The 26,895-nt window shown below is 40.6% G+C and overlaps 1 protein-coding gene across 12 annotated transcripts in view; it reads right to left on the reverse strand.

Annotated features, from left to right (window-relative positions):
• nrxn3b (neurexin 3b) overlaps positions 1-26,895 on the reverse strand; it is a 799,837-nt gene that overhangs the window by 765,656 nt on the left and 7,286 nt on the right. For all 12 annotated transcript variants that reach the window (XM_061886827.1, XM_061886825.1, XM_061886819.1 and 9 more), the window contains exon 2: positions 12,915-13,977. In XM_061886827.1, coding sequence (XP_061742811.1) covers positions 12,915-13,611 — 697 coding nt within the window. In that variant the 5' untranslated portion in view covers positions 13,612-13,977. The remainder of the gene's footprint in view (positions 1-12,914; positions 13,978-26,895) is intronic.

Raw genomic sequence — 26,895 nt, forward strand, 5'->3', positions numbered from 1 at the left:
AATATTAACATTGCAATACATGCCAATACGGCCTTTTTAGTTGACTAAATTGCAATTTCCCGGGACTTTTTTCCTGAAAACGTCGCGTATTGATGACGTGTACGCGTGACGTCACGGGCTGTTATGAATATGAGCGCTGCACACAGCTAAAAGTCGTCTGCTTTAACGGCATAATTACACAGTATTTTGGAGATCTGTGTTGCTGAATCTTTTGCAATTTGTTCAATTAATATTGGAGGAGTCAAAGTAGAACGATGGAGTTGGGAAGCTTTAGCCTTTAGCCACACAAACACAAGGTGATTCCTTATTTGAAATTCACGGAGGTGAAACTTTACTATGGATCACAGCGGACATGGATCCCTACCACTTGTCAACCAGCAGGTTTCGGTGAGAAAATTGTGGTTAAAAAGTCGCCTCTTAGCGGATGTCAGCTAAGCTTGTGCCTCCCGTACAGCTGCCGTCGACTTCCCTGAGACAATGCGCGTCAACACCCGGCCGTGGACGTACACTTCCGAATATCAGGTACTGTTAAACTCACTAAAACACTAGCAACACAATAGAAAGATAAGGGATTTCCCAGAAGTATCCTAGTAAATGTCTCTAAAAACATATGAATCCAATTGCAATCGCGTTTTTTTTTTAATTGTGTTTTTTTCTATTCCGTCGCTATCGATATCCTTAAACACAAATTTTTCATCCTCGCTCAAATTAATAGGGAAATTGTCGTTTTCTCGGTCCGAATAGCTGTTTTTGTTGGAGGCTCCCATTATAAACAATGTAAATATATGAGGAGCCATCAACATGTGACGTCATCTTCTATGACTTCCGGTAGATCAGGGCATTTCCTGTATGACACAGAACGGACCTGCTATCCCCGTTTAGATAAGAAAATCTCATTTCAGTAGGCCTTTAAGCGTGTGCTCGAGGGTTCCTTGAACAACAATATCGGCACTTACGAACTCGGTACGACATGGCAATCAAATCGGCCTTGTTATTGCGCAATACTAAGATATTCAAGTACCGTAATATACTGTAGCAGAGCCGGCAATGAGTGCGCTAGTCGATAGCTATTAACTGGCATGCTAATCGCTAGCCAACTACTAGTGCTCGAATCGTTCGTTGGCAACTTGACCGATTAACTGCGAGCTAGTAATTAGAATGCTAATCGCTAGCAGGTGTGGGTAGATTAGCCGAAAATTGCAAGTAAAAGTATCGTTACTTTAGAGCTGGGGTGCCCACAGTGGTTAGCATTCCATTATTATTCATGTTAGCTTTTTTGAAAAAGTTGCACCTTCGCCTCATACAGTATATGTTGTTACTTGACAAATGGTACCTGTCAACATGTCAACGTATTTTTTTTTTTTTTTTAGCTAATTTTGTAGGTATACACCTCAGTCATGTTTGTGTGTTTGATGCATGCTATTGTTAGGATGCTATCATTTTAACACATTTGTCAGGGTACACACCTCAAAGTAATATATTTTAGTACCTGCCGCATGTTTCGGTCAACATTTTAGCATGCAAACATCAGCGCAATACTCTTTTAACTAATTTAGCAGCTGTACACCTCAGTGTCATACAGAGGTGGGTAGAGTAGCCAAGTAAGAGTACTGTTACTTTAGAGATGTATTACTCAAGTAAAAGTAAGGAGTAGTCACCCAAATATTAACTTGAGTAAAAGTAAAAAGTATGCTGTGAAAATACTACTCAAGTCCTGAGTAACTGATGAGTAACCTGTTCATTTAATGATGACGGCAACAAGTAATGCACAAAAACATAAAAATAGCAATGAACCAATTCAGAGCCAAGAATATCTCTTAAGCAACTAAAACAATGATATACATTAAATAATATATATTTGGTTTTAAACTATATTGAAAACAAATTTGAGAATGAATTTTACCTTTGCAACCTCATTATACTCCTGGCTAAGTTTTATATGCATACATGTAAGTTTCTCAATACCTGACCTGTTTTTTGTGCCTTTAAAAAAGATTTCGAACTCTACATTAAAATACTCTACCTCTAACAACCAAAAAGCTGTGAAAACGATGATGATGTGTTCCAAATTCAAGTTATTTACTGAGATTGAGTGAGCCTATGGCTTTGCACATTGTTTATTTTATATATATATATTGCATTCTATTTTAGTTACTTTGAATTTACAACCTCCTGGCGCTGTTTTGTACGGTTTGTATACTGTTTTGTACTTACTTTGATTATTATTTTCAACTGTTTGTAAATGTTGAAATTTATAAATTGGGTGAGTTTTTCCTTGCCCTCATGTGGGCTCTACCGAGGATGTCGTTGTGGTTTGTGCAGCCCTTTGAGACACTTGTGATTTAGGGCTATAAAAATAAACATTGATTGATTAATAAATAAAGTTTTATAATAAAACATTTTTAAAAAGTGTGCAGTTATTCATTTGACAGTCTGGCTCTGTTTGATTGGTGAAACGGAGTCAAACATCACCAGTGACTGCATTTGATTGGTGAAACGGAGTCAAACGTCACCGGTGATTGCACTTGATTGGTGAAACGGAGTCAAACGTCACCAGTGACTGCATTTGATTGGTGGAACGCAGGCATGTGATGGATCCTACTTTGAAGGTCTGTCTGACAAATCAAAACAAACAAAGCGTGCATTAACAGATCGATAAAAATCAATAGCGAGTAGCGAGCTGAATGTAGATAAATGGAGCGGAGTATAAGTAGCGTTTCTTTTCCATAAATACTAAACATTGAGTATGATCACAAAAAGTAACTTAATTGTATTGGAATGTTGATGCTTATAATTCCGGAGGTGCCTGAACGCACCTGCTAAGAAATATGCACGAATACAGAACACAGAGAACGTGTGGGAAAAACGACTTAATTGTGTTGTAATTTGGTCGGTGCCCATAAAACCACCGCACACCCATTCGTAGCAGAATGAGTATGAAAACCGCCCGACCCCACCTGCAGTACCTCGGCAGACCCCCAGAGGAGTCGCGGATCCCCCTGTTGAAGACCCGCTGAGAGAACCCTGTCATTTATCGGCAGCGTGTGTTGGCGGCGGTGTTTGCGGAGGCATTAGACGGACAAATTAGCCATCTCTGTTCTCATTACCCTCCTAATTATGGCTCCCCGTCTCTGTTGCATAATCAACAGTCAGCCGCATCAGTTAATGGGAGGCAGAAGGCGAGGTCAGCGTGAGCGCCATCATGCCAATCCACCAGGAGGAACTGGGACTGGAGTCTTAAGAAAAGCAGGGGTTGTTGTTTTTTTTGGTGTCCAATTACACGTCATCCTTGTGCGAGCTGTCTGGGAGAATCGTAACCGCGCTCTTGTTTCAACCCCAGGATATCATCGGTCGCCTGTCAGCCTCTTTGGGGGTTTATTAGACGAATGGACCTCCTGCGTGGAGTGCTCGGAGAAAGTGGGACGCGGCGGAAAGGGGACGAGTCCGGTGGTGCCGCTCCGCTGCTTCGCAACCAGCACATCGCGTGCTGTTGCCAACAAGGCCGCAGGCAAGCGCTTGGGTTCTAAGCTCTTCTTCTTCATCTTAGTTTCAGCAAGAATACAAAAAAAAAAATCACTTTTTTGGATAACTTCTATCTTTATGTGGAAAGGAAAACACTTTTTTACCGATGTGGTGCATTCTAAATACAAACCCCGTTGCCATATGAATTGGGAAATTGTATTAGATGTACATATAAACAGAATATACTGATTTGCAAAAAATTTTCAACCCATATTCAATTGAATGCACTACAAAAACAAGATATTTGATGTTCAAACTCATAAACTTTTTTTTTTTTGCAAATGATAATTAACTTGGAATTTCATGGCTGCAACAGGAGCCAAAGTAGTTGGGAAAGGGCATGTTCACCACTGTGTTCCATCACTTTTTCTTTTAACAACACTCAATAAACGTTTGGGAACTGACGAAAAGAGAATTGTTGAAGCTTTGAAAGTGGAATTCTTTCCCATTCTTCTTTTATGTAGAGATTCAGTTTTTCAACAGTCCGGGGTCTCCGCTGTCGTATTTTTCACTTCATAATGCGCCACACATTTGTGCTGGGAGACAGGTCTGCACTGCAGGCGGGCCAGGTAATTACCCGCGCTCTTTTTTCACGAAGCCACACTGTTGTATCACGTGCCTAATGTAGCTTGGAATGTACCCGCACTCTTTTTTTACAAAGCTATGCTGTTGTAAAACGTGCTGAATGTGGCTTGGCATTGTCTTGCTGATATAAGCAGGGGCGTCCATAAAAAAGACGGCACCTAGATGGCAGCATATGTTGTTCCAAAACCTGTATGTACCTTTCAGCATTAATGTGGCCTTCACAGATGTGTAAGTTACCCATAACTTGGGCACTAATGCACCCCCATACCATCACAGATGCTGGCTTTTGAACTTTGCGTCAATGACAGTCTGGATGGTTCGCTTCCCCTTTGGTCCGGATGACACGATGTAGAATATTTCCAAAAACAATTTGAAATGTGGACTCGTCAGACCACAGAACACTTTTCCACTTTGCTTTAGTCCATATTAGATGATCTCGGGCCCAGAGAAGTCGGCGGCGTTTCTGGATGTTGTTGATAAATGGCTTTTGCTTTGCATAGTAGAGCTTTAACTTGCACTTACAGATGTAGCGACGAACTGTATTTAGTGACAGTGGTTTTCTGAAGTGTTCCTGAGCCCATGTGGTGATATCCTTTAGAGATTGATGTCAGCTTTTGATACAGTGCCGTCTAAGGGATCGAAGGTCACGGTCATTCAATGTTGGTTTCCGGCCTTGTCACTTACGTGGAGTGATTTCTCCAGATTATTTGAACCTTTTGATGATATCATGGACTGTAGATGTTGAAATCCCAAATTTTTTTGTAATTGCACTTTGAGAAACGTTGTTCTTAAACTGTTTGACTATTTCCTTACGCAATTGTGGACAAAGTGGTGCACCTCGCCCTAACCTTTCTTGTGAAAGACTGAGCAATTTTTGGGAAGCTGTTTTTATACCCAATCATGGCACCCACTTGCTCCCAATTAGCCTGCACACCTGTGGGATGTTCCAAATGTGTTTGATGAGCATTCCTCAGCTTTATCAGTATTTATTGCCACCTTTCCCAACTTCTTTGTCACGTGTTGCTGGCATCAAAGTCTAAAGTTAATGATTATTTGCAAATAAAAATAAAGTTTATGAGGTTGAACATCAAATATGTTGTTTTTGTAGCATATTCAACTGAATATGGGTTGAAAATGATTTGCAAATCATTGTATTCCGTTTATATTTACATCCAACACAATTTCCCAATTCATAAGGAAACAGGGTTTTTAGTAAAAAACAGCTAGCACATTTTTATTTAAAATTCCGAACCTGGTATTTTTTGGCACTGACTAAATCCCGCCGGCCCTACATAAAATCCAGCGGTGCCAAGTTACAGTACCTGGGGATCACGTCCTTACTTGGCGATTGATTACCATTAATTGATTAACGTGGACCCCGACTTAAACAAGTTGAAAAACGTATTCGGGTGTTACCATTTAGTGGACAAATGTACGGAATATGTACTGTACTGCGCAATCCAGGGCTGGGCAAATACTCGATATATTGCAGGTTTGTCTCTGTGCGATATAGAAAATGACTATATCGTGACATCCGAGTATACGTTCTCACGCAGTTGCTTTTAGCTGCGGGCATTACACTACAGGCTCTTCCCAGTATTTCTTGTCTCTTCTTCTCATAGACAGCAGGCGCACCTTCTTACATGCGTCACATAAGTATACACCCTCGAGGAGCAGAGAGGTAGCGGCATGGGTAAAAGTAGCTGTGATGCTAGCGGAGCCGTGCAAGTGGTAATACGAGAGAAAGAAGGTGCGAATCTGGTAACAAATGAAGGAAATCATAATTCCCAAGAAAAACAACGTCTGGCGGTGTTTTGGCTTCAAGCGGGAATATGTCGAACAGACAAACGTAATTTGTCACGTGTGGGGCAAAAGTGTTGCTACAAAAAGTAGCATTACAGCTAATATGTAGCAACATTTGAAAAGTCACCTGCTAGAGAATTAAGAGTGCTTACTGCACATGTCAAAATCTCCATTCGGTGCCACCCCATCAAAATGTCGGGGCAAACATTTCCAGATCAACACCGTAAAAAACAAATAGTCAACAACAGAAGGAAATAACATCCGCAGGAACCTACCACATAGCGAAGGACGAACACTTATTGATTTCCTATTATGCAGCTGATTTTTATTTGACAGTATTTGAAATATCTTGTGTGACATCATGCACAAAAGTGCACTTTATTTGTTTTAAACTATTATAATGGCGTTTTGTACAAAAAGTGCACTTTAGTGTTGTGTTGACATGTATTCTTAGTGACATCATGCACAAAAGTGCACTAATCGCTTGTTTTAAAATGTCAATCTTGCACTTTCTGTTTTGGAAATGTCATTAATGTTTGTGCCACTGCTTGATAACTGTTTAATAACTCCACTTTTGCTAAATCGACTTAGTTGTGATTTCCCTCTCTGCATGAAAGTTTAAAATGAGCATATATTAATGCAGTATGAAGAAGAATGTTTTTATGTAGAAACATAGAATCACCATACTGCTGTGATTACATGCATCAAGTGTTCATTCAAGGCTAAGGCAAAATATCGAGATATATATCGTGTATCGTGATATAGCCTAAAAATATCGAGATATTAAAAAAAAAAGGTCACATCGCCCAGCTCTAGTGCAATCCACTAATAAAAGTCTCACTCAATCAATCAATCACTCCAGCATCACTGAAGGTGGACTAAGCCAAACTACCTCTAGGTCAGGGATGTCAAACATGCGGCCCGTGGGCCGAATCAGGCCAGCGAACAGGCTCAATCTTGCCCGCGAGATGAGTATGCTGAGTGTAAAATTGAGGTGCATTTTTAAACTAAAGAAACTGCTGTTCTACATAAGTCCACTGGGTGTCGCAATGGCATTTCTAGTTTGCAAGGAAAATGGGTTATACAAACAAATTGACAGAAACTGAACAATGGTAATCACAAATGAGGTAGTTTATACATAGAAGCGTTTTTATTCATGCTTTATTTTCCATCCATTTTCTACCGCTTGTCCTTTTTGTGGTCGCAGGAGTTGCTGGAGCCTGTCTTAGCTGCATTCGGGCGGAAGGCGGGTACACCCTGGACAAGTCGCCACCTCATCGCAAGGCCAACACGGATAGACCGACATTTCTAATATAAAGTAGTGTAAAGTTCTTAATTATATCTGTCATTAAACTCGCCATGAAAGCACTAAAACATACCGGTGTAGTGAGTTTACATTATTCACCCAAGGAACTTTAGTTATTAGAGAGTTCCGGTCGGACGGTTTTCCACGGGACACATTTCCGGTGTTGTTATTACACTAGTGAACCACGGATGAGGCAACTTGAGGGTTCCAGGTTCGATCCCCGCTTCCGCCATCCTAGTCACTTCCGTTGTGTCCTTGGGCAAGACACTCTACCCACCCGCTCCCAATGCCACCCACACTGGTTTAAATGTAACTTAGATATTGGGTTTCACTATGTAAAGGACTTTAGGTCTGTAGTGAAAACGCGCTATATAAATATAAGTCTTTTCAATTTAGTGCAATAACAAGTTATTGTTCAAAACGGGCTTTGACTTAAAGTTTAATTGCTTTCTAGACACACTGCGATTAAGTCTAAGTTCATTGTGTTCTTCATGGTGTTTTTGAGACTGCACTAATATTTTCCTCAGAATTTTCTGAAACTTGAAGTGTTTTGTCAAGAGGTTTATTTGTGGTATTTAAATATTCATAATGTGATTGGTCTATTTTGGGCCAACGTAAAACAAAGAAAACAATCTGAAGTTGCAGTAGTTGTATTTTTAAGTTATCATGCCATGATTTTCCCCATCCGGCCCACATGGGATTACATTTTTCTCCACGCGGCCCCTGAGCTAGAATGAGTTTGACACCCCTGCTCTAGGTAAAGTTGCAGTTGTCAATGCCAACAAAGATATTGACTTCAAAACAACTGCTCCAACGTGAGAATAGTAAGGCTCCGCTTTTTCCAAAAATGCGCTAGCTCGACGCGAATATACATTGGCTTTGCTATTGACATGCTGCTGATTTAGCATTGGCGATTTTCCATGGCGACTTCTACGCCTCCAAATGTGTTTGTGAAAAGTACAACTAATGCACATTGCAGTCAAACAGCTGATGTGTAATAAGTGCAGAACTTACAGTATTAACACTTTTTAGGGCACAACAAAAGACAAAAAAACTATACACTACTGCCAGGTAATGTTGTGGATTTGCAACTGGAGTTGAGACTCAAAAATTTGATAATCATTCCATCCATTTTCTACCGCTTGTCCCTTTCGGGGTCGCGAGAGGTCGCTGGAGCATATCACAGCTGCATTCCGGATGAAGGCGGTGTACACCCTAGACAAGTCGCCACCTCATCGCAGAGCCAACACAAATAGACAGACAGACATTTTTTATAAGATATAATAATTGCACGGCAGTGATAAAAATCTGCTCATTTTCAAATGTTGCAATAAATTAAACAATGAACATGAATTAATACACACAAAATGTATAAATTATATGTATTTTCATTAATAATTACCTTCTATGTAACTTCTTTACACCTTATTTTATTGTTTTGTAACATTTTTTTAGCTTATATTTACCCTCTTTTCACCTTATTTTATATTTTATTGACCTTCTTTTACCTTCTATGTTTTCTTCTTTTAACTCATAATTACTTTCTATCCACCTTCATTTACCCCTTATTAACCCCTTCTAATTACCTTATTTTTCCTTTATTTACCTTGTTTTACTTTATATTTACCTTATATTTTCCCACTTGCTTTTACTTTTTATTACCGTCTATTGCCTTGTGTTTATCTTCTATACACAGTATTTTACCTTCTATTTAACTTCGATTTACCCTATACCTTTTTGTACTACCTTTTACCTTCTATTTAACTTGTTTGAAATTTTGTTTACATTTTAATTACCTAATTTTACTTTTAATTTACATTGTATTCAACTTTTTAAAAAAGAATCTTTTTTTAAATATTGTTTAGATTATTTCATCTCCAGCTTACCTTTTACCATTTCTTACCAATTATATTACTTACTTTTTTTCTACCTTCCCTTGCCTTCTATTGACCTTAATTTATCTTTACCTTCTTTTACATTCAATTTACCTTCTATTTCACTTGTTTTACCTTCATTTATACGGTCCAGATTTTATTTTTTCATTTTTTTGGGTTACACTCAAACAAGTAATCAAAGCAAAATAATATAAATTTAAGCTTTTCTCTCACCGAATTAGTCAATTAATCCATGCAGCCCGTGGCAAAATAATAGCCGAATGCAAACAACCTTTCACTATTTCGAATTCACAGAAAACGGAAAGACGTGTTTTTGTCCGACATAAAGATTGCGGATGATGGAGAAAATTGCCAAAAAAAGTGCAATTTGCCCTTTGATAAGCAGAAAAAGTGTGCCTTGATTGCACTTAAGAAGCATTCAGTGAGCATTCCCCTGATGTTTTATTCCCCCCCGGGAGCGGGGCTAGTCTGATTTAGACTGGCAAGAATAGGTCAGCAGAGGAGGAAAGTCAACATGATTCTGTTTGCACAGTTTTTCATTTACCCCCCTACTACATGAAACCAGCAGCTCGCCATGTACTGCCAGATCCCTCTGATGCAGTCCCTTTGGTCGTGATGTACATTTTTCTTGTCGTGACTCAAAAGAAGCAATTAATCACACTACTCTTGGCATCAGTCGGCATTAAAAAGACGGGAGCACATCAAATATTCTTCATCCAGCACACAGAAAAATGGCTTTTCCTGAAAAAGGCACCGGTGGCGAATTACAAATGTGATATCACACGTGCTGGTCAAACCCGTGGACATAATATCGTATCAAAGAGTGGTATCGCCCTCAAACTCCCCCCCACCATAAAAGCAGACAATCCTGGCACAGAAAAGGAGGAAATGAAGTTATCGCTCATCCAAACACTTTGTACCTTCAAGTCCCTGCACGTCCTTGCAGGAGCTGAGTCAATTTCCGTGGACGGGGGGGAAAAAAACAACATTGTTTGGAAAATTCAGACCTGCACTAAAAACAAGTCATTCGGAATTGTCTCTGCACCAAATAATGAATCATAAAAATCTCTATAAATACCATTGTTCATTAGGGGTGTCCCGAAACGATATTGATATTGGATATCGGCAAAAAAAAACATGTATCGCATCAAAATCTCCGATACAAGCAGTCCTCCGATAAGCACACAAGGTTGGTGCCTGGTACTTGAGTCAGGTCATTGACAAAAGGTAAGCACGGTAGCCTTATAGGCTACGAAGAACTAGCGGCTACACAACAGCTCAGCACACAAAAGCCCACAAGCTAGACATTCCTAGATAAATAAACAATATTGCCGTGCAAAACAGCACATTTGTCAATAGGAACAATTATCAAATAATTACAATTGCATATTACTTACAAATACAAAGCATACAAAGTGGAAGTGTATTAGAAATTATCCAGTAACAAAAGTGTCCGCAACAAATGTGTCAGCATCAAACAACTTCCGCCTGACTACTAGGTGCCGCCAAAAACTAACTACCACCCCACTTCAAATTAAAGACCGCATTCATCGGTTGTCTCCGCGTTGATGTTAATATGTTCTCACTTTTGGGCATAATGGGATGCTTTAGAAGTTACTAGCATTGGCTGACGTTTTGCAAGATGAGATAAACACAGTGATTTCGTATTATTCTCTCTAGTTTTATTGGTGTCTTGATTTACCAGGTGCGGGGAGCTATACACACACACACACACACACACCCGCTAAGTTAACTTTTGTTTTCGATCCAAGCCAGAGCGCGGCAGGCCAAGGTGGACTAAATCATGTAAGGGGGGGGCGACCATTATCTTTACGGTCCTCTCTGCAGTGCCGGCATTAATAGAATGGAGCCTGCGGCTTAATTTGACTCAACACAGGGAACCTTACCTGGCTCTTTCCTATTAATTTTTAACAAAACAATTTATTAATTAATAAATCTTTCATCTTCAATTCGAGTTACCTCTCATTAATTTAAACAGACTTACATCTAACGAAAAATCGGGACACCCCTAATGATTGCAGACAAAAAAGGACTGTTGCAATGATTACAAAAACATGAAATCGTGAAATAAACATGTGTGTGTGTGTATATATTTATACAAACACATTTGTATATACTTTATATACGTACATACATTTATGTACATACTTTATATACATACTTATATACATACATACATACATATATATACATGTATGTACATACTGTATATATACATACATACATACATACATATATACGTATGTGTACATATATACATATACATACATATATATAGTACATACTGTATGTAATTATAGATATTTATATATAAATATACGCATACATACATATATGTACATACTGTATATATATACATATAAACATACATACATATATGCACACACACACATATATATATATATATATACATTAAGCATACATACATATACACATTCTGTATATATATATATATATATATATATATATATATATATATATATATATATACATACACACAAACATACATATATATATATATATATATATATATATATATATATATATATATATATATATATATATATATATAAGTGTGTGTTTGTGTGTGTATATATATATGTACACACATATATTTATACATTATATACATAAACATATATATACATATACATAAATATTGATATATATATACAGTATATACATATATTAATATATATATACATATGCATATATATATATATATATATATATATATATATACATATATATATATACACACACACACATACATAGATACATATATCTATGATGTATTTTTTAAATTACAGATTGGGTATCAAAAAGAAACAGAAACATCAATGATGCTGAGCGCAAACACAAGTACTACGTATTTCGAGTAATCTGAGCTGCAAAAAGATAAGTAAAAATATTCCGTAATTATTCAAAACATATTGGAGCAGAGCTGTCGGTGAGTCGTGGTGCATGTCTTTGACCTTTTCTAAATGAATTCTCTTTTGTTTTGCAGTTTGCATGATGAGTTGCTGCAACATCAAAAACAATTATGGAAATAACATTTCATTGTGTTTTGTTCCGTGTAAAAAATGGTAATTTGCCACCGTCCAATGAAAAGTACTTATGGAGCATGGGATATGGCGCCCAAATTATCGCTACGTGATAATTACGTTTGTACTTAGATCTGGCGCTATGTCTACATGTTTGGAACATTTTCAACACTTGTATGTAGGGCTGCAGCGATCGATTATTTTAGTAATCGACTAATCTATCAGATCATTTGTATTCAGATAACACACACTTCATAGCCTTAATGCATATTTTAAGGCACGGAGGCTGGGCCGTGTGTATATGTTGGGTTAACCTCACTCCCTGACAACTTTGAGAAGTCACACTTTTTCCCGCTCGTCTCTCATGCCAAACGAGTTCAAGTCCAGGGCGGAACAGAAAAGCAGTGACCGAACCAGGTGGGTCGCAGCGGTGCCGTGACCCGGATGAGAGTGAGGTTTTGAGGACTGAACCAGGCAAAGCTCTTTTTACAATTAAATTATTCGGTTTAATCGATTAATCGTTGCAGTCCTACATGGACGACAGCTAAGAATGTTATTTTTTGTATTTATTTGTGATGAACAGCTTGAACATGGAAAGCTATTGTCGGATTAAAAGAAAGACCTTGCACAAGTCGAGAGCAAGGACGTTCAAAGACTTCTCCTGTTAAGTCCCGTTGGAGTAAAGCACGTCATCATTAGTATTGACAGAGATCGTTGTGTGGGGTCCGGCCCGCTTACCTTCAGTGCAGTGTCGCCCTACAAATCCAGTTCTGGAGCAGTCACAATAGGTTTCTCCGTCTGCCAGTGAGCAGATCCCGCCGTTCTCACACGGGTTCTCGGTGCAAAGGCCCAACATTTCCAAGCGCACTTTCTGACTGTTGATGAGTGTGGGCAGCTTACTCCCGTAGCTGAGGTCCGTGATGATCCCCTGGAACGGCGGAAGCTCGCGGACGGAGGGCAGCGTGATGGCGGATGTGCGTATGTCCCCCGGCAGCCCCCCCAGGAAAAGGTCACTGACGATCTTCATGAACTGCCTCTGAGGACGCACCTCCGCCGTCTTGGTCAGGCCGTCCACCGCCAAGCCGGTCCGCAAGTTATGCCTGTTGATGGCCGCGAAATGCCAACGGCTGTCGTTGACCATCTTGTCGGACATGATGGTGGTCTCGGCGCAGTCGATGCTGAAGAGAAGCTGCATCCTCCCCCTGGTCAAGGTGAGGAGCAGGAAGTCGCAGTATCCGCCGTCGTCGAAGTACATGACGAGGCCTTCGGACTGGGATGTCTTGAACTGAAAGGTCAGGTCGCTTCTGGTGCTGGCGTCCCAGCGCAGGTACCGAGCCCACTGACCCTCGGAGCCGGTAAACTCTAATCCCGCACTCTGGCCCAGGACAGTACTCAGCAGCAGGACCGCTTGCCAAAAGAAGCTGCTTGGATTCATTGTGGAGGATCACAGAAAGCACCAGCAGGCAATAGGATAGAAGTCCTTAGGGTGTCAGAACCATTTGATTAGTTTTGTAAATTGTATCTGCTGGATATTATCGTCCGCATATCATGGTCATGGAAATATCCGTGTTTCTCCTTCCCGAGCAGCTCAAAGGTCGACAATGGATGAGATCTAAGCTCCCGGCCGAAGATAGCAATATCAGATCCCCGTGCTAAGTGGACAGGTGAGAGGGCTCCTTTGAAGTTTTTCCTCAGTTATTCAGAAGCCAGTTCTCCTTGAGCCGGCTTCCTGGACTGAAGCACATAACCAACACGGTCGGTCCGCGCCCCATGGTTCGATCTCCGGAGTCAGGCAAGAGAACTGCAAGACAAGGACAATGGAGACAGGACGTTTTAGTTCGAGGACTACACAGTCAAAGGATACAAGATGTTGCTACCAAATAATTGACCTGTTCAGTGGCCTAGTGGTTAGAGTGTCCTCCCTGAGATCGGTAGGTCATGAGTTCAAACCAAAGTCATACCAAAGACTATAACAATGGGAGCCAGTACCTCCCTGTTTGGCACTCAGCATCAAGGGTTGGAATTGGGGCTTAAATAAATGGGGTGTACTTGTATAGCGCTTTTCTACCTTCAAGGTAATCAAAGCGCTTTGACACTACTTCCACATTTACCCATTCACACACTGATGGACGGAGCTGCCATGCAAGGCGCTAACCAGCACCCATCAGGAGCAAGGGTGAAGTGTCTTGCGCAGGACACAACGGGGTTGGTACTACGTGGGGATAGAACCAGGGACCCTTGGGTTGCGCACGGCGACTCTTCTACCGCGCCACGCCGTCCCTAAGTAGAAAAACTTATTCGGGTGTTGCCATTTAGTGGTCAATTGTACGGAATACGTACTGAACTATACAATCTACTAATAAAAGTATCAATCAATCAATCTCGAAATGTGTTTTTCATCCTTGTTTGGTGTGGGTTCACAGCGCGGTGCATACCAGCAAGAGCGCCAGTTATTTCTATAACAACCTTCAGTGTACTCTGTGTCACCCAGCATGCACCGCAGGCATGCACGTGCGCCCGCGGAAGCCACACACAACATGCCGCTGGGCCGGCAAGAAGTCCGCACATGTCGCAGAAGGCGCCAAAGGCAATGGCTTCATGGCACGTCCCCATCACTGCTACATGGATGACCACCAGCCGCCACTCGCGAGAATGGTCGCGGCTCCCATTGTCTTCTTTATTTTGTGAAACGCGTGAAATGTAGAGGGCGCTAAAAGTAAAGTCATCATGGCACTCCCTCAATATTGTTGTCCGAGTGAAAATCGAAGAATGTTGACCCCGAGTGATGTCCGGAAGAGGCTCCAAGAACCGGAATCCCCCCGTAACAATCGGGGGGGTCGGCGACTGTGCAGCTGGGCCACATCAGAGTGGCCAAAGAACCGCATATGGCTCCGGAGCCGCGGATTGCCAACCCCTGCTGTATAGTGATGAATCCAATTAACATTTGATTTGATTTTGATTTGTCATTGAATTTGCAAAATGCGCCCATTGGTATTGTGCTTAACACACTACAAACAACTTACTCAAGATACTTACTATCACTCCCATCCCCTCCCACGGGGTGAACAAGGGGATGGGTTAAATGCAGAGGACACATTTCACCACACTTAGTGTGTGTGTGAGACAATCATTGGTACTTTAACATAAAGTTATCCGTTTGCTATTGACACGCGACTGATTTAGCATTAGCTATTTTACATGGCGATTTCAGCACCTCCAAATGTGTTAATGAAAAGTACAACTGAGGTGCACCTTACAATCAGACAGCTGGTGCGTAATCAGTAGAATACTTACAGTATTAACACGTTTTAGGGGGCAACCTTCGATTTACCTTATACCTTATTTGACCATAGTTTAGCTTTTTTACCTTTTAATTACCTTATCTTACCTTCTATTTACATTCTATTCAACATTTTACCTTATTTTACCATAAATGTAGCTTATTTTAACTTGCTTTTTACCTTTTTTCTTGCCTTCTCTTGCATTCTACTGACCTTCTTTTAACCTTTTACCTTTTTGGTTTTCCATTCAATGACATGTTACCTTTTATTAAACTTGTTTTACGCTGATTTGAGTATCAAAAAATATTAAAATATAATGAAAATTACAACTAAGATGCACGTTACAATCAAACAGCAGGTGTGTCATAAGTACATTACGGACAGAATTAATGCCTCCTAATTACGGCTACACATCATACACTTGTGATATCAATCAATCAATCAATGTTTATTTATATAGCCCCAAATCACAAATGTCTCAAAGGACTGCACAAATCATTACGACTACAACATCCTCGGAAGAACCCACAATTACCCTAGTTACAAACCCCAAAACCAATGAAGTTGGCACGTTGTGTAAATCATAAATAAAAACAAAACACAATCATTTGCAAACCCTTTTCAACCTATATTCAATTGAATAGGCTGCAAATACAAGCTACTTAACGTCCGAACTGGAAATCTGCTATTTTTTTGCAAATATTAGCTCATTTGGAGTTTGATGCCTGCAAAATGTTTCAAAAAAAGCTGGCACAAGTGGCAAAAAAGACTGAGGAATTTGAGGAATGCTGATCAAACACTTATCCCACAGGTGAACGTGCTAATTTGGAACAGGTGGGTGCTATGATTGGGTATAAAAGCAGCTTCCATGAAACGCTCAGTCATTCACAAACAAGGACGGGGCGAAGGTCACCACTTTGTGAACATATGTGTGAGCAAATTTTCAAACAGTTTAAGAACAACATTTCTGAATCAGCTATTGCAAGGAATTTTGGGATTTTACCATCTACGGTTCGTAATATCATCAAAAGTTTCTAGGAATCTAGAGAAATTACTGCACGTAAACAGCAAGGCCGAAAACCAACATTGAATGCCCGTGACCTTCGATCCCTCAGGCAGTACCGCATCAAAAACCGACATGGGCACAGGAACACCTCAGAAAACCACTGTCATTACCTACAGTTTGTCACTACATCTGTAAGTGCAAGTTAAAACTCTACCATGCAAAGCCAACAACACCCAGAAACCCCTGCCGGCTTCGCTGGGCCTGAGCTCATATAAGACTGACTGATGTAAAGTGTAAAAGTGTTCTGTGCTGTGACAAATTATTTTTGGAAATTGTGGACGTCGTGTCTTGCGGAACAAAGAGGAAAAGAACCATCCGTGATGGTATGGGGGTGTATTAGTGCCCAAGGCATGGGTAACTTACACATTAATGCTGAAATGTACATACAGGTTTTGGAGCAACATATGTTGCATCCAAGCAACTAATTTTCATGGACGCCCCTGATTATTTCAGCAAGACAATGTCAAGCCACGTGTTACAACAGCTTGGCTTCATAGTAAAAGAGTGCGGGTACTAGACTGGCCTGCCTGTAGTGTCTCCCATTGAAAATGTGTGGCCGAAAATACGAAAACAGAGACCCCGGACTGTTGAACAACTTAAGCTGTACATCAAGCAAGAATGGGAAAGAATTCCACCGGAAAAGCTTCAAAAATTGGTTTCCTCAGTTCCCAAACGTTTACTGAGTGTTGTTGAAAGGAAAGGCCATTTAACACAGTGGTAAAAATGCCTTTGTGTCAATTTTTGGGGAATGATTATTTGCAACAACAAAAAAATATGTATCTTAGTTTGAACATTAATATCTTGTTTTTGCAGTCTATTCAATTGAATATAACTTGAAAATGATTTGCAAATCATTGTACACTGTTTTTTTTTTTTTTTACCATTTACACAACGTACCAACTTCACTGGTTTTGGGGGTTTTACATCCCTATTGTATGTTCATTTTGTAATAATTACTGAACCTTTAATGTGGTCTGCTGGTTTTGCTTGTACATACTGTGACGAAAAGCTGGCAAAAAGGATATTGTACCTATTGCTAACTTTGGAAAATGTTTGGGAAACTTTGCTAAAAGAAAAAGTCCACTATTGTTTACTATAGTGAAATGACTTTGGAACAATACTTAACACTCCCATGAGGGTAAAAAGCATTTCGTCAACTGAATGACAATCCATTTAGCCCAAACATTTGCATACTATCACTAAAGGCCTGCTGGAATCCTGATAAACACCACTAATTATTCGCTGCCACTCTCATTTGCATCTCTTTGAGGGATTATAATCATAAGATTTGCGGATGCTGCCACTTTACATTCAAATGCCATCACTGTTGGCATTATTGGGGAATGTTCAGTCATGAACGTGTATTCACTGTCGATGGCATCGCAAGGTGACCCGATATCAACGTTGATTCAACCAAAACCTGAAATGCATACAGTCTTTCTTTCTCATCACCAAAAAGGTTTGGAAGAGAAACTCTGTGTAAAGTATCGATACTTCGATATTCGGTCGACAAATGATAATGGAAGTGTAACATAAGTGTATATATATCGAATAAGGATGGGCACCCATTGGATCTCGCCGGTCAGTCATAAGACATTAAACCAACATTGAGAACTTGTTGAATCAGCTCCTGACGTGGAGAAACTCCAACCTAACGTTGAAACAACATGCTTTTGAATTTTGGTTATTTCCCAACCAATATTCAACAACACAAATACAATGTTGAAACAACATGCTTCTTGAGAACTTTTATTCAATGTTGGGTTCGGACGTTGATTTGACCATTGAATTTTGGTCATCTCCCAACCAATATTCCACAACACAAATACAATGTTGAAACAACATGCTTTTTGACGACGTTTAATCAATGTTAGGTTCTGAGAGGTGGTCCCTCTCTTTAAGAAGGGGGACCGGAGGGTGTGTTCCAACTATCGTGGGATCACACTCCTCAGCCTTCCCGGTAAGGTTTATTCAGGTGTACCGGAGAGGAGGCTACGCCGGATAGTCGAACCTCGGATTCAGGAGGAACAGTGTGGTTTTCGTCCTGGTCGTGGAACTGTGGACCAACTCTATACTCTCGGCAGGGTTCTTGAGGGTGCATGGGAGTTTGCCCAACCAGTCTACATGTGCTTTATGGACTTGGAGAAGGCATTCGACCGTGTCCCTTGGGAAGTCCTGTGGGGAGTGCTCAGAGAGTATGGGGTACGAAACCGTCTTATTGTGGCGGTCCGTTGCCTGTATGATCAGTGTCAGAACTTGGTCCGCATTGCCGGCAGTAAGTCGGACACATTTCCAGTGAGGGTTGGACTCCGCCAAGGCTGTCCTTTGTCACCGATTCTGTTCATAACTTTTATGGACAGAATTTCTAGGCGCAGTCAAGGCATTGAGGGGTTCCGGTTTGGTGGCTGCGGGATTAGGTCTCTGCGTTTTGCAGATGATGTGGTCCTGATTGCTTCATCTGGCCGGGATCTTCAGTTCTCACTGGATCGGTTCGCAGCCGAGTGTGAAACGACCGGAATGAGAATCAGCACCTCCAAGTCCGAGTCCATGGTTCTCGCCCGGAAAAGGGTGGAGTGCCCTCTCCGCGTTGGGGGGGGGAGACCCTGCCCCAAGTGGAGGAGTTCAAGTACCTAGGAGTCTTGCTCACGAGTGGGGGAAGAGTGGATCGTGAGATCGACAGGCGGATCGGTGCGGCGTCTTCAGTAATGCGAACGTTGTATCGATCCGTTGTGGTGAAGAAGGAGCTGAGCCGAAAGGCAAAGCTCTCAATTTACCGGTCGATCTACGTTCCCATCCTCACCTATGGTCATTAGCTTTAGGTCATGACCGAAAGGATAAGATCACGGGTACAAGCGGCCGAAATGAGTTTCCTGCGCCGTGTGGCGGGGCTCTCCCTTAGAGATAGGGTGAGAAGCTCTGTCATCCGGGAGGAGCTCAAAGTAAAGCCGCTGCTCCTCCACATCGAGAGGAGCCAGATGAGGTGGTTCGGGCATCTGGTCAGGATGCCACCCGAACGCCTCCCGAGGGAGGTGTTTAGGGCACGTCCAACCGGTAGGAGGCCACTCGGAAGACCCAGGACACGTTGGGAAGACTATATCTCCCGGCTGGCCTGGGAACGCCTCGGGATCCCCCGGGAAAAGCTAAACGAAGTGGCTGGGGAGAGGGAAGTCTGGGCTTGCCTGCTTAGGCTGCTACCCCCTCAACCCGACCTCGGATAAGCGGAAGAAGATGGATGGATGGATGGAAGGTTCTGACATTGATTTCACTATTGAAATGTGGTCCTTTCCCAACAAGTAATCTACAACACAAATACAACGTTGAAACAACATGCTTTTTGACGACATTCAATCAATGTTGGGTTGGGACGTTGATTTGACCATTGAATTTTGGAAATTTCCCACCCAATATTCCACAACACCGATACAATGTTGAAACAATATGCTTTTTGTCAACGTTTAATCAATGTTGGGTTGGGACGTTGATTTGACCATTGAATTTAGGTCATTTCCCAACCAATAGTCCACAACACAAATACAACATTGAAACAACATGCTTTTTGACGACATTTAATCAATGTTGGGTTCTGACGTTGATTTGACCATTGAATTTTGGAAATTTCCCACCCAATATTCCACAACACCGATACAATGTTGAAACAATATGCTTTTTGACAACGTTTAATCAATGTTGGGTTCGGACGTTGATTTGACCATTGATTTTTGGTAATTTTTCCAACCAATATTCTACAACACACATATGTTAAAACATCATGGTTTTTGACTACGTTAAGTACCCTGCCTTCCGCCCGATTGTAGCTGAGATAGGCGCCAGCGCCCCCCGCGACCCCGAAAGGGAATAAGCGGTAGAAAATGGATGGATGGATAATCAATGTCAGGTTGGGACATTGATTTGACCATTGAAATTTGGTCATTTCCTAACCAATATTCTACAACACAAATACAATGTCGAAGCAACAAGCTTTTTGACAACGTTTATTAAATTTTAGGTTCTGACATTGATTTCACTATTGACATTTGGTAATTTTCCATCAAGTAATCTACAACACAAATACAACGTTGAAACAGCGTGCTTTTTGACGACATTTAATCACTGTTGCGTTGGCACGTTGATTTGACCATTGAATTTTGGTAATTTTTCCAACCAATGTTCTACAACTCACATGCGTTGAAACAACATGATTTTTGACTACGTTTAATCAATGTTGGGTTCGGACGTTGATTTAACCATTGATTTTTGGTAATTTTTCCAACCAATATCCTAGAAAACACATACGTTGAAACAACATGATTTTTGACTACGTTTAATCAATGTCAGATTGTGACGTTAATTCGACCATTGAAATTTGGTCATTTCCCAAACAATATTTTACAACACAAATACAATGTTGAAACAACATGTTTTTTGACAATGTTTAATACAGTGTTGAAAAAACATGGTTTTTGACAACATTTAATCAATGTCAGGTTGTGACATTGATTTGACCATTGAAAAATGTTGGTAATTTTCCAACCAATTTTGTACAACACAAATATAACATTTAAACAACATGCTTGTTGACAATGTTTATTCAATGTCAGGTTGTGACGTTGATTTGACCATTGAATTTTGTTCATTTCCCAACCACCAACGTGGATTCAACATTAGACACCAACGTTGTCTCAATTTACAAATACAACTATTTGGCAACAATGTTTCAAAGTCCGTTTTAAAGGACATTGTGGAGGGAGACATAGCCAGCGCTGCCAGCAGGAGCAAAGGTTACCACCTCTGTCCATGGTGCTGAGGAAAGAGCACCATCAGACGGGGACGTGGCAGTGCTGAAGGCGAGACACAGCTGGCAGGTGATTAGATTTCACAGGTGGTACATGTTAATCCAATCCTCTGTTGTCTTTAACAGTAAGTAATTTAATATAAAATATATAAACTACTACTGTATTGTACTATAGTAGTTAGTACGTATGCATGCATGCATACATACATACATTTATAATAAACATCACATACATACATACATAACATATACTGTAAATATATATATATATATATATATATATACACACACATATTTGTATGTATACACATGTATGTCTTGATTGGATTATCCAGAGAATAGTGCTCGATACCGTGGTAGAGCGCAATATGTAGGTGTGGGAAAAATCACAAGACTACTTCATCTCTACAGAACTGTTTCATGAGAGGTTCCCTCAATCGTCAGGAGATTTTAAAATCTCCTGATTTTTATACATATATACACATGTATATATACACACATATACATATAGACAAAATATATACACATACATATATATATATACACACACATTTACACGCACGTATATATATATATATACACACATATTTATATATACACATATATATATATGTATATATATATATATATATGTATATATATATATATATATATATATATATATATATATATATATATACACATGTATATACACATGTATATATACACATAAATATATAATAAATACAGATATACATACACACATATATATTGACACTGTACATATATATAGCAAAAAGTTCTATTTTGGTTTCATCTGACCACATGACATTCTCCCAATCCTCTGCTGTATCATCCATGTATCCATTTTGGTATAAACTCAACTCGTCGTCTTTGGAGGAAGAAGAATACTGAGTTACATAATAATAATAATAATAATGGATTAGATTTATATCGCGCTTTTCTATTGTTAGATACTCAAAGCGCTCACAGAGAAGTGGGAACCCATCATTCATTCACACCTGGTGGTGGTAAGCTACATTTGTAGCCACAGCTGCCCTGTGGCAGACTGACGGAAGCGTGGCTGCCAGTTTGCGCCTACGGCCCCTCCGACCACCACCAATCATTCATTCATTATTCATTCACCGGTGTGAGTGGCATCGGGGGAAAGGGTGACGTGTCCTGGCCAAGGACACAACGGCAGCGATTTGGATGTTAATAGGTGGGAAGCGAACCTGCAACCCTCAGGTTTCTGGCACAGCCGCTCTACCCACTATGCCATGCCGCCCCACATCCCAAGAACACCATACCTACTGTGAAGCATGGGGGTGGAAACATCATGCTTTGGGGCTGTTTTTCTGCTAAGGGGACAGGACGATTGATCCATGTTAAGGAAAGAATGAATGGGGCCATGTATCGTGAGATTTTGAGCCAAACCCTCCTTCCATCAGTGAGAGCTTTGAATGGTTGACCAAATACTTATTTTCCAACATAATTTACAAATAAATTCTTTAAAATTCCTACAATGTGAATTCCTGGATTCCTTTTTTCACATTCTGTCTCTCACAGTTGAAGTGTACCTATGATGAAAATTACAGACCTCTGTCATCATTTTAAGTGGGAAAACTTGCACAATCGGTGGCTGACTAAATACTTTTTTGCCCCACTGTATTATATATATATATATATATATATATATATATATATATATATATATATATATATATATATTTATATATATACCAAATGCCTGTATGGTGACAACCCTCCTGTGTCCAATGGTAACACAATAGACTCTTTAACCACCTGCACAGAATACTTAATCTCCCTGCAAGCTATTGAATTCCAGTAAGCGATAGCGATGCTAATGCACTGTCCACCTGTTTTTTGTTTGTACATCTCTGCAAACATTCACGCGTCACCACGGCAACGCGCCGTGCCTTTGTTTTGAAACTCACTTCCTGAGACAACAAGGGGGGTGAGAGGGTTCTGCTGGGCGGAACTCAGAGTAAACACGGCCGTGTCACAGAGCGGCGGATGAAACCTGAGACTCGCCTATGAAAATACGCTCCGGCCTCGCTTCCATTAATGAATTATCGTGTGTCCCGCTGAGGGATCACATGACATATCCGTCATGGCGGCCAACAATCCTCTGTCCTTGCAGTTGGATCCAGCAGCGTCTTACTTAAAAAAGGATCGTACTGGGATTTTAAAACATTTAAAACACGTCCTTGTGGTTTACGTAACATGTAATGGTGGTTCTTGGGTCAAAATGTTTTACACACCATCTTCGAACCGCCTTTTTATTTACGTGCCTCCACTTTTTCACCGTCCATCTTTGTTGTAGTGTTTTTAAGCACTTCCACAGCGAGACTACCGACGGGTATACGTTGGAACTGTAGGCTACTTTGTATTAGAAGTGGCATGCATGTGCATGTACGAGCCAGTCTGCCCCACAACAAGAGGATTGGGGAAAAAGAAGGAGCTTATGGACAAAAATGTATAAAAAAAATTATAAAATTTAAGTTTGTTTTACAAAACAGGGTGCATAACTGGGGAATTTTGCCCATCATTCAAATACCTATTGTAAAACACGAACACCTGTTTTCCTTCTTTTATGCATTCTAAATCGTAAAATACGCCTAGTAAGAGGTGGCTAACTGTTCCGCCAAATCAAGCCCTCTACAAAACGTACAAAAACACTCCATGTACATCTTGTGACCTAAATATTAACCAAATATTAGCGATTTTGTTTTTACGAGTGCTAAAGTAGAGGAACTACTTTTAGTGGCGCAAACTAGCTTATACTGCCATAATGACATACTGAGCTGCTGGATCGCCTCAGAGTTGGTGAAAGTTAATTCTAGATGTTAGATTTCCTCTCACCTGGGTAGTAAAAGGTTGTGGACATAAACCGGGAATTTGGTCAGCTTTGACGAGAAAGACACGAGAAAGACACTCTTTTACTGATTTTTTTTTCTTTAACACTTTTGTGAGCATTATGATTAAATCAATATAAACATCCCAGTGAGAGCAGATATTGTACAGTAAGTGATTGTTTTATTATGTTGTTTTTTAGCATTTAGCAGCACTGCCACTTGCTGGATCTGCTTATCCACTTCTAAAACTTGTATATCCATCCATCCATTTTCTACCGCTTGTCCCTTTCGGGGTCGCTGGAGCCCATCCCGGCTGCACTCGGGTGGAAGGCGGCGTACACCCTGGACAAGTCGCCACCCTATCACAGGCCCAACACAGATAGACAACATTCACACTCACATTCACACACTAGGGTCTATTTAGTGTTGCCAATCAACCTATCCCCAGGTTCATGTCTTTCGAAGTGGGAGGAAGCCCGAGTACCCGGATGGAACCCACGGCAGTCACAGAAAGATCAAATGTCCAGGATCGAACCCAAAACCTTCATATTGTGAGTTACAACCCTTGTTCCACTTCGCTGCCCAACTTGTAGATCATCCTCTTTATTTTCAGGCTCAAAAATGCAAGGTTCTGGATCATCACTTTGTCCCAAAGTATTTTTTTTGTTGTCTGTCATGAAATCTGCCATTATTAGGAGTGTTTTATCCATCCATCCATCCATTTTCTACTGCTTGTCCCTTTTTGGGGTTTGCAGGGGGTGCTGGAGCCTATTCTAGCTGCATTCAGGGGGAAGGCGGAGTACACCCTGGACAAATCACACCATATTCACACACTAGGGCCAATTTAATGTTGTTATTTGGCGAATTTAGTGTTGTTAGTTGTTAGTAGTGTTCCATCCATCCATCCATGTTCTACCGCTTGTGCCTTTTAAGGTCACAGGGGGGCAATGGTGCCTATCTCAGCTACAATCGGGTGGAAGGCGGTATACACCCTGGACAAATCACACTAGGGCCAATTTAGTGTCGTTAGTAGTAGTGTTGTTGTGAAATTAATACGCTGTGGACGGTGTGGCGTAGTGGAAGAGTGGCCATGCGCAACCCAAGGGTTCCTGGTTCAATCCCCACCTAGTACCAACCTCGTCACCTCCGTTGTGTCCTGAGCAAGACACTTCACCCTTGCTCCTGATGAGTGCTGGTTAGCGCCCTGCATGGCAGCTCCCTCCATCAGTGTGTGAATGTGTGTGTGAATGGGTAAATGTGGAAGTAGTGTCAAAGCGCTTTGAGTACCTTGAAGGTAGAAAAGTGATATACAAGTACAACCCATTTATCATTTATTTATGATAAAATGAGCAACATGAAACAATGTCACATGTTGTTATTAATGTGACGGATACTACATCCCATATATACTTACAGTGTGTATATAAAAAGGTTGATGGAGGTTTTTGGAGGGTTTATAAAGCGCTTTATAGAGCGACTTCAATTGGCTCAATTGTTAGCTGACTTTTGCTATCTTTTATTGGCGGTTTATAATGCATGGGGTAGGATTGTTAATGATAGGCAAAATGTAAAAAAAATAAAAAAGTGCCGTTCCTCTTTAGCAGGGGTGGGCATTACGTCGATCGCGATCGACTGGTCGATCTCGGAGGGTGTGTCAGTCGATCTCAAGCCAGGCATTAAAAAATAGACATAAAAATGAGCAATCATCAATCATACCAAGACTTCACTTTCGTCAGTTGTTTGACATTCTCGGCACCCGAGGATCTTGTGAGATGACGCTGGCTGCTGCAAGCTCATATTTAAGAAAAAAATCACTAACAGGGCGGACGCAGAGAAACACATTTTATTTCTAGAGACTCCGTACCTACTGTCAAAACTCTAAAGACCGACTGCACAGTTCCTGTCTTCACCATAAAAGACCTGTTTCATCCTGCCTGTGCTAACAAAATAAGAGTCTCAGAAAGCTAGCGTGCACAAGCTAGCAAGCTACGGAGTTTGATGCCAATGTATTTCTCCCCCGCCCTCAGCGACCGCTTTCTCACTTGCTTGCCCACCCGCACACTCACTGACGTCACTCACCTGCTGCCAGACATTAAAGGGCCACACACATATGCTACTCTCATAACAAAGTGTTTAAAAACGAGTATGCAAGTTGGACAAATGAGATGCCAAATCCAACCACTTTCATGTGGTATTGGACAGAAAGGAGGACTTTTTTTTTCCTCCATTTGAAAATGTGGACGTTATCAGCACCACTGTCTAATTCCAATCAATGCAAGTCATCAGAATCAAATACACCAACTTATATTCTTGTCTTCATGAAAGAAAGGAATCTATGTGTGTTAAACATGCTTGTATTATCATTAAACACCATTAACTTGTTAACAAAAATGTCTCTTTCATAAATAAATAAATATAAATTATAAATAGGAATGAGGTAGATCTCCTCGACTTGATCAATTGAAAAGTAGCTCGCCTTCAGAAAAAGTGTGAGCGCCCCTGCTCTTTAGGTTCCCACATAGAAGCTTTCAAATCAGCCTGCGGGGGCTCATTCCGTGACATAACATTTGACACGCTCATAAAAGTCCACACCCTCCATTTTGTAATGGGACATTTTTGTTTTGTTGCCCTCCGGGCGGAAGTTGTACGAGGCTTACCGCACTCAGACTTTTTTTTAGTAAGCATCCTGCGAATTTTGATCAAGTTATGTTTTTTTTTCTTT

This window comes from Nerophis ophidion, linkage group LG24 (genome assembly GCF_033978795.1).
Source record: "Nerophis ophidion isolate RoL-2023_Sa linkage group LG24, RoL_Noph_v1.0, whole genome shotgun sequence".
Taxonomy (NCBI): Eukaryota; Metazoa; Chordata; class Actinopteri; order Syngnathiformes; family Syngnathidae; genus Nerophis; species Nerophis ophidion.